Source organism: Geotrypetes seraphini, chromosome 3, assembly GCF_902459505.1.
Source record: "Geotrypetes seraphini chromosome 3, aGeoSer1.1, whole genome shotgun sequence".
NCBI lineage: Eukaryota > Metazoa > Chordata > Amphibia > Gymnophiona > Dermophiidae > Geotrypetes > Geotrypetes seraphini.
Genome location: NC_047086.1, coordinates 290,840,355 through 290,854,815, shown reverse-complemented (window position 1 = coordinate 290,854,815; position 14,461 = coordinate 290,840,355). Strand labels below are relative to the sequence as shown.

The 14,461-nt window shown below is 47.5% G+C and overlaps 1 protein-coding gene across 3 annotated transcripts in view; it reads right to left on the bottom strand.

Moving 5' to 3' along the window:
• The window catches only part of PLD5 (phospholipase D family member 5), a 441,162-nt gene that overhangs the window by 22,337 nt on the left and 404,364 nt on the right, over positions 1-14,461 (bottom strand). For all 3 annotated transcript variants that reach the window (XM_033939664.1, XM_033939665.1, XM_033939666.1), the window contains 2 exons: positions 7,156-7,295; positions 3,747-3,912 (listed from right to left, as the gene is read on the bottom strand). In XM_033939664.1, the coding sequence (XP_033795555.1) occupies positions 3,747-3,912; positions 7,156-7,295 (306 nt within the window). The remainder of the gene's footprint in view (positions 1-3,746; positions 3,913-7,155; positions 7,296-14,461) is intronic.

The following is a 14,461-nucleotide window of genomic DNA, read 5'->3' as shown; positions in this document are numbered from 1 at the left end:
TAAAACTGCAAAAGCCATGGCTGCCCTCCAGTATTACCCCTCAGCTACTGTTTGGCCAACGTTTGACTTGAGGACGAAAGCCGAGGCTTGTTAGAGTTTTTAAAGCGAGCCTTTCTGCTTGGTAAAAAGGTGATACTGGTTCATTGGTTTCTATCTAACCAATGAACCAGTATCACCTTTTTACCCAGCAGAAATGCTGTCTTAAAAAACCCTAACAAGCCTCCTGGCTTGTGTCCTCTAGTCAAAAATTGGCCAAACAGTGGCAGCACAATTGATAGAGACCTGGGAAAAACGGATTGCCAAAATTGATTATTATTTTTTTAAATTTCTTTATTCATTTTAAAGCTGTAAGTAAGTGCAAATTAAATACAATCATATAATTCTATAAAAGCACTTAAATACAATTACAATTATAATCTATGACAAAAAGATTATCACCCGTCCCCATAATAATATTTAAGAACTACACTCAAATTGGAATGTATTTTTCAAAATTGATTAATTAAAGGACAAGCATAAAACATGTGACCAAAAATAGCATTGGACTCCAAGCTATTAAAAATCTACAGAAACTCAGGCGCAGCAAGTCCAGAGTGTGCCAACAACTTGTCATCCCAGAAGCCAAAAGCAGGCACCACAGGGCCACGAAACTGGGCAGCAACAGTGTGGATCAGGGCCAGGGAGTTCTTCTCTGCATCCACCAGGCTCAGTTTTCCAGCCTCATAGTCCAGTAGAAGTCCCACCTTGCCAGGGTACCCAATGTTCATGATGGGCATGGTCTTGTTAGCCAACATGGCATACCACCTCTTTTGAGAGTAGGCGAACACCCAGGAGTGTGTACTGACGGGCCACTGGGCTAGATGGATCACTGGGTCTCTTTTCCCTGGAGAAGAGGAGACTTAGAGGGGATATGATAGAAACTTACAAGATCATGAAGGGCATAGAGAGAGTAGAGAAGGACAGATTCTTCAAACTTTCAAAGAATAAAAGAACAAGAGGGCATTCGGAAAAGTTGAAAGGGGACAGATTCAAAACAAATGCCAGGAAGTTCTTCTTTACCCAACGTGTGGTGGACACCTGGAATGCGCTTCCAGAGGACGTAATAAGGCAGAGCACGGTACTGGGGTTTAAGAAAGAATTGGACAATTTCCTGCTGGAAAAGGGGATAGAGGGGTATAGATAGAGGATTACTGCACAGGTCCTGGACCTGTTGGGCCGCCGCATGCGCGGACTGCTGGGCACGATGGACCTCGGGTCTGACCCAGCGGAGGCATTGCTTATGTTCTTATGGTCTGACTCAGTAAGGCTATACTTTACTTAGAAACATAGAAACATAGAAAGATGACGGCAGATAAGGGCCATATAGCCCATCAAGTCTGCCCACACTATTTACCCACCCTCTTGAGTCTTCTGACCCCTTAAGTATAATTGTAATTATACTGTCACTCTACTGACCGGCTTATTCAAGTCCTAGTGACCCTATCCCTTGGCCTGACCCCGTAGGGATCCCACATGGGTATCCCATTTGTTCTTGAAGTCTGGGATGCTGCGTACTTGACATGTCAACATCTGCTGCCCCAATGCGGAACACCTGGGGCCTTTTTACTGTTATCTCCCAGGAGCACTGCCCATTTCCTTAATCATTCCACTTGGGGCAAGCAGAGGTTTGCCGAAAGTGAGCTCTCTGGGCTAATACAGGCGATACATGCAAGCGGAAAACCATTTTCTAATTAATTTCCAGAGAGCCACAGAGATAGGCAACTGTTGTGTCACCCGCAGAAACCTTTGTGTTGACTCGCTTGAGATTCTGTAAGATGAAAAATAGGGAATGTGTTTGTTGTCCTATTTATGTAACTTTTATGAATGTTTTTATGTAACCCACATAGTTCTTTGGATGTGCTGGATATAAATGTTTGAAATAAATAAAAATCTATATGCACAAATCTCTACGCCAAAGCACCATAATCATTTAAAGATACCAATTAATTAGCGCTTGGCAATGCCTCACTTGCTGATTAGCACTGTCGCACCTACTCTCCACTCCCTAACATGTCCTCCTTAGAGGAAATTAAAATATATATATATTTAGCTTGTGGTGGACACGTGCAAAAAGGCAAATTTACTGTGGGGTTCCATTGCACATCTCGTGGTAAGCTCTTTTAATGTGCAATAATAGGCAAATTCTATTAGGTGCTTTAAGTTAGGCAAAAAAGTAAATAGGTGCCTAATGTTAGGTACCTAATTTACGCCAATTTTTACAAAGCTGAGGTTGAGGTTTTTTACCACAGGCTGATGAAGTAAATGCTCCGACGCTCATAGAATTCCTTTGAGTATCAGCATTTACCTTGCAGTAGAAACTAGAGAATGACATGGGGATAATTTTTCCCCATCCCCGCAGGAACTCCCAACCCATCCCCGTGAGTTTTGTCGCTGTCCTTGTCCCTGCCCCATTCCTGTAAGCTCTGCCTAAACCGCACAGGTCTCGAACATTATGATTTTAAGGCGTTTGAGGCTTGTGCAGAAGATGGACAGAGCTTAGGCATTGGTGGAATGAGGTATTATGACATCACAATCGGAGCTCTAGAATGTTGCTACTTATGATTTTAAAGAGTTTGACGCTTGTGCAGATGAGGACAGAGCTTACAGGAATGGGGCGGGGACAAGAAAAGAACTTGCGGGGATGAGATGGGAAAATGAGTTCCCGCGGGGACAGGGAAAAATTTGTCCCCGTGTCATTCTCTAGTAGCAACCTCTACTGCAGTTTTGTAATAGGAGCCCTTAATCAGTGAAGTGGCTTCAATTATTGGAGATATTTGAAAAGTCTGCTGTATTTTTGAAGCTTGGACTGTGTTGGAAGTATCAAAGGGGATTTTGCTGCTAGTTTCCCTGTATAAAGAAATATCAAGGCAAATAAATTTTTTGGTTTTGAAAGTGCAAAAAGAAAACCTGCACACCTCATTGGCACTCTGTGGGGACTAGATTTGAGCATGCGTGGCGGGGCTTGGCCCCGCCGCAATACGAAGGAATAAAAACCCAACTCAGCTACAGTTTGAACCGGTGTTGATTTATGTTGCACGAAAAGGAGTCCTATGATCATTGCTCAAATACCTCCTCCAAGCCCCGCACAGAAGTGCAATTTTAAGTATGGCATTACTACTGATTCTACTATTTATTATCTCTATAGAGCTACCAGATGCATGCAGCACTGTACATTAACGCACATTAACTGCTGTAAATGAACGTTCCTTCTCAAAGAACTTACAGTCTAATTATGACAGACATACAGGACAAACGGTGAATCTATATTGTTTAGGTATGGATTTAGAGAGGGAACAATGAGGTAGAAAGGGTAAGGGACTACAGAGGCCATGACAAACAGATGTTTGTGTTTCGCAAGTTGGTAAGGTTAGGACTTAAACGCAGCTTTGAAGAAGTGGGGTTTTTTTTAGAGGCAAAAGCCCTGATCCCTGCACCCTACTTCTGCCCCGTATTTGAACCAATCTTCTTGGATGTTATGTACATGGCAGGTGGTCTTCTTTTAATATTCGGAAAAGTGCAGGCAAGCAGAGTTACGCCCTGGGGGGGATCATTACAGGTCAGAGAGGAAGATCCTCAGAGCTGGCCTGAATTTCTTTTAAGCCCCGTGAACAAAACTGTGTTCAGATAATTGGACGCTTGCCTAGCTCAGGGCTTTCGCAGAGCTGAGCTTGTTACCGTTACTGTGAAGCAATTTAATAGGTACTTACAGCTTCCAAGCTGCAGCTAGGAAGTTCAATGCAAATTGCTTTCAGAGATGAAACAAAATTGAATGTGAGAGGATGGGTGTCCTTCCAGCAAGTAATTAAAAGCCGCACTTTAATTTTTCGTAGAACTAGTGCTTCTCTGATCTTTCCATCTATATCTGGCCAATATCTGTGAAAAAAAAATAATACATCTATTCAGTATATGAGGAATAAACCAGACTTTTGTCATAATCAGATTAAGAAGCACCCTGGCAAGTTAAAACGAGCGGTGGGTCCAGTTTCTGCATCACATGCAACCATTTCATTTTTAATCTAAAATGTGCAGAAGACCAGCACAAGCAGCCATTATAGTGATGGAGAAAACTGGTCTGCTTTGCAAGTTATGATACCTAGGGCTCCTTTTATCAAGCTGCGCTAGCGGGGTTAGTGTGCGTGACTCTTAATCACGCGCTAACCCCCGCACTGGCCAAAAAACTACCGCCTGCTCAAGGCAGGCATTAGCGGCTAGCGCGGCCGGCAGTTTAATGCGCGCTATTACGTGAGTTAAACCGCTAGCGCGGCTTGATAAAAGGAGCCCCTAGTTATGCTTTGTTTAAGCCCTCCCTCCCCTCCGATGTCAGCGCTGACGTCGGGAAGACTTCCGTTCGGCTCTGTGCTGCAAGCAGAGAAGGTAGGGAGAAGAAGAGCCGCGCAACTGAGTACATCCAGCCCCGCAGGAGCCCCGCGACCCTCGGAGGCGTCCCCATGGGATCCCAGCGACCCTAGGGGGCGTCCCCACGGGATCCCCGCGACCCTAGGGGCGTCCCCACGGGATCCCCGTGACCTGAAGGGGGAACCCGCGGGTCCCGCGGGATTCCCGTCGTCCCCGTTCCCGTGCAGCTCTCTATTTTGATTCCTGTTTCTTAGGGCAAAATGATACCAAACTCTGTGCATGAAATTGACTATTGCATAAACTAATACATCGCATGAATTTTTGATATTGCATGACAGGACTAAATGAGTATATAAAAATATCTGAAAAAAAGAAGAAAATAACAACAACAGCAAAAAAGCTTTTAATTTAATTTAAGGCCGAATGCGATTTCATAAAGGTGTTATTATGCCAATGATCTGATCAGGAGCTTGTGGTTGTACCGCATTTTGACACCAGCTGGCGCTGTGCTCCATTTCTCAGGCATTTTCCACTTTTATAAATGTAATTTTTACCTTTAGAAAATAAGAGACTGTATGTTATACATATAAATTTGAAAAAATGAATGCTGAATGTTTAGGGCACAGTGTTTTTTTAAATAAGATATGGGGTCCATTAGGAATTTTTATTTTTTTGATTTTATCACTACACATCCAGGAGGGTGGGTGGGTGGGAGATAATTGAAGATAACTTCTATGTATATCAAATTTTTGTTTTATTTGGTATTATTTTTAATTAACAAACACGAACTGATATGTTCTATGTTATTTCTTCTGTAATAATTGTTTATTATCAATTACAATTCACTATTCTAGTTCATGTACTTTATATTATTATTATTTGATAAGAAGGGTGGGTGGGTAAAACAATATTTATTATAATTAACTGTATGAATTGGTGTATTCTATGAAAATAGTTCTGTAATATTAGTTTTGTAACAAATGTAATACACTGTAGTTTATAAAATAATAAAATTAAAAAAAAAAAAAGAAAATAAGAGACTAATATCTGAAAAGAGTGGGCAAATCACTTAATCCCCATTTGCCCCAGGTACATTAGATAGATTGTGAGCCCACCAGGACAGTCAGGGAAAAATGCTGGAGTACCTGAATAAATTCATGTAAACTGTTCTGAGCTCTCCTGGGACATATTAACACAATGCGCCCACCCATACCGCTTCCACTTTGTGGAACGCCGCTCCGAAGTATTTAAGAGAAGACATGACCATTTCAGACTTTAAGTCCAAACTAAAAACCTATCTATCTAAGGACGCTTTTACGAAGCTGCGTTAGCGGCTTGATCGCACGCAACTTTTTAGCGTGCACTAACCCCTGCGCTAGCCGAAAAACTACCGCCTGCTCAAGAGGAGGCGGTAGCAGCTAGCGCAGCCGGCAAATTAGCACACACTATTACGTGCGTTAAACTGCTAACACGGCTTCGTAAAAGGAGCCCTTAATGTTTAACCATCCTGCTAAGGACGCTATCTCTTGGAATCTGATTGATTCACGTGGTATCAGCTCCCTTCCTAATGTCCGTTCCATTTGGTCTTTCTCTATAAATAATGTAGTTCTACCGCCTCCCTTCTGTACCAGTTTGTCCGTTGGTCTTGTACTGTTAAGTTCTTATACGATATACCTCCACTGTACTCTGTAATTTTAAAATACATGTATTTTAATATGGTATGTATACCGCCTTGAAGTCTGATTTGGTGGTATAATAAGATTGAAACTTGAATAAATAAATAAGTACCCTCTAGTCCAGGAGTGGGCAATCTGTGGCCCGCTATTGAATTTTATCAGCAGTATACACAGAAAATGACCCACACAAACATCATTAACAGGAGTTTTGGAGACTTTAAATATTTTCAGAATAGCAACAGAGATTGCATTAAACTTTCAAAGTAATAACAGACATATACGGTAACAGATAATTATGGTTAACAATACATGTTCATCCAGTTATTGCATTGAGTTTTGCTGGCACTGAATTATATGGTACACTTGTTAATTTCTGTGAGGCCTGATAGGGATAGTACTGACATTCATGTGGCCCTCTGTGCATATAAGTTTCCCATTCTTGCTCTAGTCAGTCTGGATTTCAGGATATCTAAAATGAATTTACATGAAAGTGATTTGCATGTAATCAGTGGCATAGCAAGGGCTGGACGTGCCTGGGGCAGTGATGCCCCCCCCCTCCTCTCTGTTCCCCTGTTCATTACATCACACTTGCGCCCTCCCTTCCCCCCATATCTCTTTAAATCTTTGCTAGTGTGACCAGCTTCTCCTGCCTGCTGTTCGCGCCAGCATTGGCTTTCCCTCTGTCACTTCCTGGCTCCACAACCCGGAAGTGATATCAGAGGGGAGCCAGGCCAGCATGAGCAACAGGCCTGAGAAGTTGCTCGTGTTAGAGAAGATTTTGAAGAAATACAGGGGGGGGTGAGGGTGCACAAGCATGGCATGGGGGGCAGAGAGGTGCTAGTGCTCCTACCAAGATGGTGCCCGGGGCGGTCCACCCCCTCCCCTTATTACGTCACTGCATGCAATGAAAGCAGTACATGCAAATCTTATTTCATGCACATTCATTGCGGATATTCTGAAACCCCTACGAGCTAGTAAGTTCTCTAGGAACAACTTGAGAAACTGTTGTAAATTACTTGAAATATTCCTCTCTAAAAGATGGGCTTTACATCTATAAGCACAATCTGTTTCTGTTGCTACTGACCTTACTGTGTTTTTGCTGAAAACAAGTGGCAAGTAATCCATGACAGCTATATATACAAAACGCTGGGCATCGTCGATAACGCTGTAGATGGCCTCAACATCCAGAACTCTGTCTGTGGGGCAAAATAACTTGGGAGAATTCTGTGAAAATAAAACAATAAAAGCAGCAAGCATAACATTGAAATTTCATCTGCATTTGTACTTGTGTGCCTTTGCATTTCTTTCAAGGACGAGCATTGACATGTTGGTTTGTTTTAGTGTAGGCTAAAATTTTTATTGGGTACTACGCATTACACTATGCACTTGGCAAAACAGTGCACTATAAGAAAAAAAAACAAACCCTATACTAAAACAAATGAAAAATTTAATGACAGTTTCCTGTCTGCACATCCTTATTTTCCTTCTATTACTACAGTATTTGATTTGGTAGTTTTCACAAGAAATAAAAGCTACAACCATTGTTCTCAAAACCTTAAAAATGCTCACAGTCATTAAGGTGGTCTTGCAATAATAATAAACTATAACCAAAATATTTAAACTAGGAAAATCTGAGGGATGTTCGCTAGATTAGGCACATTGAGCTAGATTCACTAAGCAAACCGATCATGTACCGATCGATTTGCGAGCCCTTTACGACCAGATTTCCCTCCTGCACTATTCACTAATGCCTGTAGCGATCCGATCCCGATCGTCCCTTGCCAATTAGTAAAACTCCATGCAAAATAGCCAAGTGATTGATTCACTAACAATTGCTTGGCAAACCTGACTGCTGCAGACCTGTTGGTAACTGAGTTACCGTCAGGTCTGCAGGCTTTTTCACAGGCCTGCCTATCTTTTTTTATTCATTTTTTTCCATGGCAAAGATATTTTGCGTGTGTTACACACGCAAAATTATCTGCCCCATAAAAAAAGAACAAAAAAGGCAGGCAGGCCTGTCAAAAAAATATGTACCCCCTCACTAAAACGTGCCCCCCAAGCACAGCCGCCCCCACCCCCGGCCTGCACGGCCCTCGCCCCTCCCCAGACCTACACAGCCCACCCCCGGCACAAAAAAGTTGGGAGCAGGAGGGGTGTTTGGTCCTCCTGCTCCTAGTCCTCCCATCCTACAGCCCACCCCTGGTCGGCCCAGGCGGTCGGGCCTGGCCCACCCTTCCCAGTATCTTTGCAATAATTTGGAGCAGGAGGGGTGCCCGGCCCCTCCTGCTCCTTCCGCCAAGGATCTCCATCCATCTTTGGGAGCTAGAGGGGTGCCCGGACCCTCCTGCTCCTACGACGATCTTCGGGAGCAGGAGCAAAGTCTTCCTTAGGTCCCACCCCAGCGCATCATCTGATGCATGGGAAGAGCCTAAGGCCCTGATTGGCTGAGGCGACTCAGGCTCCTCCCTTTGGAGGGGCCTGGGGCACTTCAGCCAATCAGGGACTTCCTTAGGTAGGAATGGCCAATCAGGGACTTCCTTAGACTCCTCCCTAAGGAAGTCCCTGATTGGCTGAGGTGCCCCAGGCCCCTCCAAAGGGAGGAGCCTGAGGCACCTCAGCAATCAGGGCCTTAGGCCTCTCCCCATGAATCAGATGATGCACCGGGCCTAAGGCCGCTATTGGGCAGCAGTGGCCCCGGGGAGCAGGAACAGGAAGACTTTACTCCTGCTCCCGAAGATCATCATAGGAGCAGGAGGGTCCGGGCACCCCTCCTGCTCCCTAAGATGGATGGCGATCCTTGACAGAAAGAGCAGGAGGGACCGGGCACCCCTCCTGTTCCCAACTATTGCAGAGGTACGGAGGTGGGTGGGCCGGGCCCAACCGCCTGGACCGACCAGGGGTGGGCCAGAGGGTAGGAGGACTAGAAGAAGGAAAGACCGAGCACCCCTCCTGCTTCCAACTTTTTTGTGCCGGGGGTAGGTGGGCCGTGCAGGGAGGGCCGTGCAGGAGGGGGGCGAGAGCTGGTGTCGAGCAGGGCTGGTGTGTCGGGCCGGTGCCCGATCTCTCTTCCTTGCTCGCTGGACTCTCCTACTCTCTGCTGCCGTTCCCTGCAGTGCAGGCTCACTTTAAAACCATGGGCTTGCAGTGCAGGGAATGGCGGCAGAGAGCAGGAGAGTCCGGGAGCAGGCAAGAGAGATCAGGACACGCAGGAGAGATCGGGGCCTGGGGGAGGGGTGTCGGACAGATCTCTCTTGCCTGCTCCCGGACTCTCCTGCTCTCGCTGCTGGTCTCCGCAGTGCAGGCCCGCTTTAAAACCAAGGGTTTGCACTGCAGGGAACGGCAGCAGAGAGCAGGAGAGTTTGAGAGCAGGCAAGAGAGTTCTGGACTGGGCTGAGCCCTGACAGCAATGACAGGAGGCTGCTTCTCCTGTCTCTACTGTCAGGGTGTGCGCATGAGCGGGGATCGCTCTGGCCATGGGTAGGGGGCATATTAACGATCGTCCCCATTTGCATGCAGGCCTTTACTGAATTGGTCGGCAGGCATGCAAACCGAATCGGATCGCACACGGTTTGGAGGTTTAGTGAACCATGCCCATTGTCAGTGGCACTGCATAGGTAGAGTGCCATTTCAGAATGAACATAAAGGGGTGTCCAATAATTTATCTATCTCAATAGGAAAGAAAAGAGTTTTCAAAAATTTTTTGTTTTATCTGATATAAAATCGGATATATCTGTATGTGTGTGTGTATGTATATATATTCCAGCATAACTCTGAAAAGCATGGAGAGATTTCAACCAAACTTGATAAACATATCACTTACTATCTGGGAAAAAATACTGTGGGGGTGGGAATACTGACACTCCCGATGCTGTTTAAGTCCAACTTCAGCCCCATACAGAGGGCCATTCTTGCTGCTAAAAATGAAGATATCCAGAAAACAAACAATCAAATACTTCCCATGTTACCAAGCGTAATCACTGAATACAAGTCTATCGATATTGGAAGATTGGGATAAATAAATATCTTGGCAACGCCGAGTGTTCAGCTAGTTTTTCAATATAGGCCCCTGATAGCTCCATACACTTCATCCACTTTTCCTGCAATGACTAACCCCTTTGAAAATAATTCTTTTGACCTTCAAACCAGGATGTCACAGCTTTCTCGACATCTTCATCACTTGAAAACCCCTGTCTATTGAGAGGTTTCTTCAGAACTCAGAACAGCAAATAATCTGAGGGATCCAGGTCAAGACTGTAGGGTGGATGGTTCAGCTGCTGAAACCCACATTCTCATATGGTAGCCTGTGATTGTCATGACATGTGCACTGGCACACTGTCATGAAGAAGCAGCACGCCTTCTGTGAGTTTTCCTCATCTTTTCTCCTTGATTGACTCCTGCAAAGCGATCATGGTGTTGGTGTTAACTCTCCCCATTTATGGTTGTTTTGTGTGGCAATGACTCCAGAAGCAAAAGTCCTTCATCATCCCAGAAGATAGCTGCCATGACTTTGCCTGCAGATTTTTCTTTCTTGAACTTTTTGGGGATAAGGGATGACTTGTGCTTCTACTGCATTGACTCCATTTTGGACTCAGGATCTCTGTGATAGACCCGTCTCATCTCCAATCATCAAATGATGAAAAAAATTAACTTGGTTTTCATGGAGAATCTCCAAGTTCTCCTGAGAGCACTGGAGTCTCGTGGCCTTCTGACATGACATCAGCATTCTTGGAACCCATCTTGAACTAACCTTGGACATGCCCAAATTTGCATGAATTATTTTCCAAACTGTACCCATTTTTTCAGCTATTCAGGAAACCTTGTCTGTTTGACAAAATTAAATCCTTGACTTTCTTGCACGTTTCTGAGGGTCATCTTCAATGAACTCTCTACCCCACTTAAACTGCTTGCTCCAAATTGTAGGATGATAGGGCAGACCTCCTTTGGCTTTTTCCATTCTTTTGCAGTTTCTGCACGAGGATTCTTCTGACATCCTGTCTCTTGGAATGTTAGACTCGCACTGAGCCACGATTGTTCATGAGCAACCTTGAGACAATATGCACAGACTTGTTTCAACACACTTATATTACATTACATTACATTAGAGATTTCTATTCCGCCATTACCTTGCGGTTCAAGGCGGATTACAAAAGATATAAAAATGTGGGTTACAAAAGATATAAAGAATGGGGGTTACAATGGAAGAATAATTGTCATTTCTAGCGTTGTAAAGAGTAGATCATTTGTAGAGAGTTGTAAAGAGTCGATCAATTGTCATTTCTAGAGTTGTCAAGTTCTGTCAAGTTCAGGTAGATAAATTATTGAACACCCCTTGTACAAATCAGCTTTGAGACGTCCAAGTTAGGAAACCTCAGGTTCTGCTAGTATTTTAGAAAAAGATCTGCCGATGTAAATGCTGTTCTAAGGTACACCACAGAAAGGAAATTTAGGTGTTGGTGACATGCAACAGAAACAGCCATTTTAGATTTATAGATACAGTGGTGCCTCACACAACGAACTTAATTGGTTCCAGGAGCAAGTTTGTTATGTGAAACGTTCGTTATGTGAAACGCGTTTTCCCATAGGAATACATGTAAAAAAAAATAATTCGTTCTGCAGCATAAAATATGCTAAGATGACATAAAAAAAGATACATTTTTGGTTATTATTTTTATTTAGATACATCTAAAAACATAATTGTTTTTTAAAACAACACACATTTTTTAAATTTAAAGACAGACTAAGTAGAGTCTAATTTTACAGTGAGAGGGCAGAGTCTCAGCGGCAAAAACTGGGACTTAACTGTTCATTTTTTTTTTTTTCTACCGTGTTTCCCCGATGATAAGGCAGGGCCATCAAATAAGACAGCCCCCCCTTTTTAGAAAAAAATGTAAAATAAGGCACCCCCCCGCAAATAAGCCACCCACCGATACCTGCGCTTACCCGAATCGGGTGGTACGGTGGGTGACTCCGTGTGGTCCCTGGCACCCCCGACACGATCGGGGCAAGAGGGAGCTCAAGCCCTCTTGCCCCCCCGACTCCCCGACACGATCGGGGCAAGAGGGAGCCCAAGCCCTCTTGCCCCCCGACTCCCCGACACGATCGGGGCAAGAGGGAGCCCAAGCCCTCTTGCCCCCCCGACTCCCCGACACGATCGGGGCAAGAGGGAGCCCAAGCCCTCTTGCCCCCCCCCGACTCCCCGACACGATCGGGGCAAGAGGGAGCCCAAGCCCTCTTGCCCCCCGACTCCCCGACACGATCGGGGCAAGAGGGAGCCCAAGCCCTCTTGCCCCCCCGACTCCCCGACACGATCGGGGCAAGAGGGAGCCCAAGCCCTCTTGCCCCGCCGATTCCCCAACTCCCCGACAATATCGGGCCAGGAGGGAGCCCAAGTCCTCCTGGCCACGGCGACCCCCTAACCCCACCCTGCACTACATTACGGGCAGGAGGGATCCCAGGCCCTCCTGCCCTCGACGCAAACCCCCCCTCCCCCCAACGAACGCCCCCCCCAAGAACCTCCGACCGCCCCCCCAGCCGACCCGCGACCCCCCTGGCCGACCCCCACGACACCCCCAACCCCCTTCCCCGTACCTTTCTGTAGTTGGCCGGACAGACGGGAGCCAAACCCGCCTGTCCGGCAGGCAGCCAACGACGGAATGAGGCCGGATTGGCCCATCCGTCCCAAAGCTCCGCCTACTGGTGGGGCCTAAGGCGCCTGGGCCAATCAGAATAGGCCCGGGAGCCTTAGGTCCCTCCTGGGGGCAGGGCCTGAGGCACATGGTCGGGTTGGGCCCATGTGCCTCAGGCCCCGCCCCCAGGAGGGACCTAATGCTCCCGGGCCTATTCTGATTGGCCCAGGCGCCTTAGGCCCCACCAGTAGGCGGAGCTTTGGGACGGATGGGCCAATCCGGCCTCATTCCGTCGTTGGCTGCCTGCCGGACAGGCGGGTTTGGCTCCCGTCTGTCCGGCCAACTACAGAAAGGTACGGGGAAGGGGGTTGGGGGTGTCGTGGGGGTCGGCCAGGGGGGTCGCGGGTCGGCTGGGGGGCGGTCGGAGGTTCTTGGGGGGGGGGCGGTCGTTGGGGGGGGGGGGGTTTGCGTCGAGGGCAGGAGGGCCTGGGATCCCTCCTGCCCGTAATGTAGTGCAGGGTGGGGTTAGGGGGTCGACGTGGCCAGGAGGACTTGGGCTCCCTCCTGGCCCGATCGTGTCGGGGAGTCGGGGGGGCAAGAGGGCTTGGGCTCCCTCTTGCCCCGATCGTGTCGGGGAGTCGGGGGGGCAAGAGGGCTTGAGCTCCCTCTTGCCCCGATCGTGTCGGGGAGTCGGGGGGGCAAGAGGGCTTGGGCTCCCTCTTGCCCCGATCGTGTCGGGGAGTCGGGGGGGCAAGAGGGCTTGAGCTCCCTCTTGCCCCGATCGTGTCGGGGAGTCGGGGGGGCAAGAGGGCTTGGGCTCCCTCTTGCCCCGATCGTGTCGGGGAGTCGGGGGGGCAAGAGGGCTTGAGCTCCCTCTTGCCCCGATCGTGTCGGGGAGTCGGGGGGGCAAGAGGGCTTGGGCGCCCTCTTGCCCCGATCGTGTCGGGGAGTCGGGGGGGCAAGAGGGCTTGGGCTCCCTCTTGCCCCGATCGTGTCGGGGAGTCGGGGGGGGCAAGAGGGAGCCAGGCGGAGAGAGGGCAGTTAAGCGCAGTGCCTGCGCGGAAGGATGCAGCTCGGGCGACTTCGTTGTGTGAAACGAAGTTCGTTGTACGAATCAAGACATAAAGTTCGTTGTGCGCAGCGTTCGCTGTGCGAGGCGTCCGTTATGCGAGGCACCACTGTATCTAGAATATCAACAGACACAACAGCCCATATTCTATAAACAGCGCCTTAACTTAGGTGCCGATAGAAACATAGAAATAGATGGCAGATAAGGGCCACGGCCCATCTAGTCTGCCCATCCTAATGTCCCTCCCCTACCTTTGCCCTGTGAATAGATCCCATGTGCCGATCCTATTTGGCCTTAAAATCAGGCACGCTGCTGGCCTCAATCACCTGCAGTGGAAGACTATTCCAGCGATCAACCACCCTTTCAGTGAAAAAGAATTTCCTGGTGTCACCTCGTAGTTTCCCGCCCCTGATTTTCCACAGATGCCCTCTTGTTGTCGTGGGACCCTTGAAAAAGAAGATATCTTCCTCCGCCTCGATGCGGCCCGTAAGATACTTGAACGTCTTGATCATGTCCCCCCTCTCTTGGCGCTCCTCGAGCGAGTATAGCTGTAATTTGTCAAGCCGTTCATCGTATGGAAGATCCTTGAGTCCCGAGACCATCCGGGTGGCCATTCTCTGCACCAACTCCAGTCTCAGCACATCCTTGCGATAATGCGGCCTCCAGAATTGCACACAGATTCCAGGTGGGGCCTC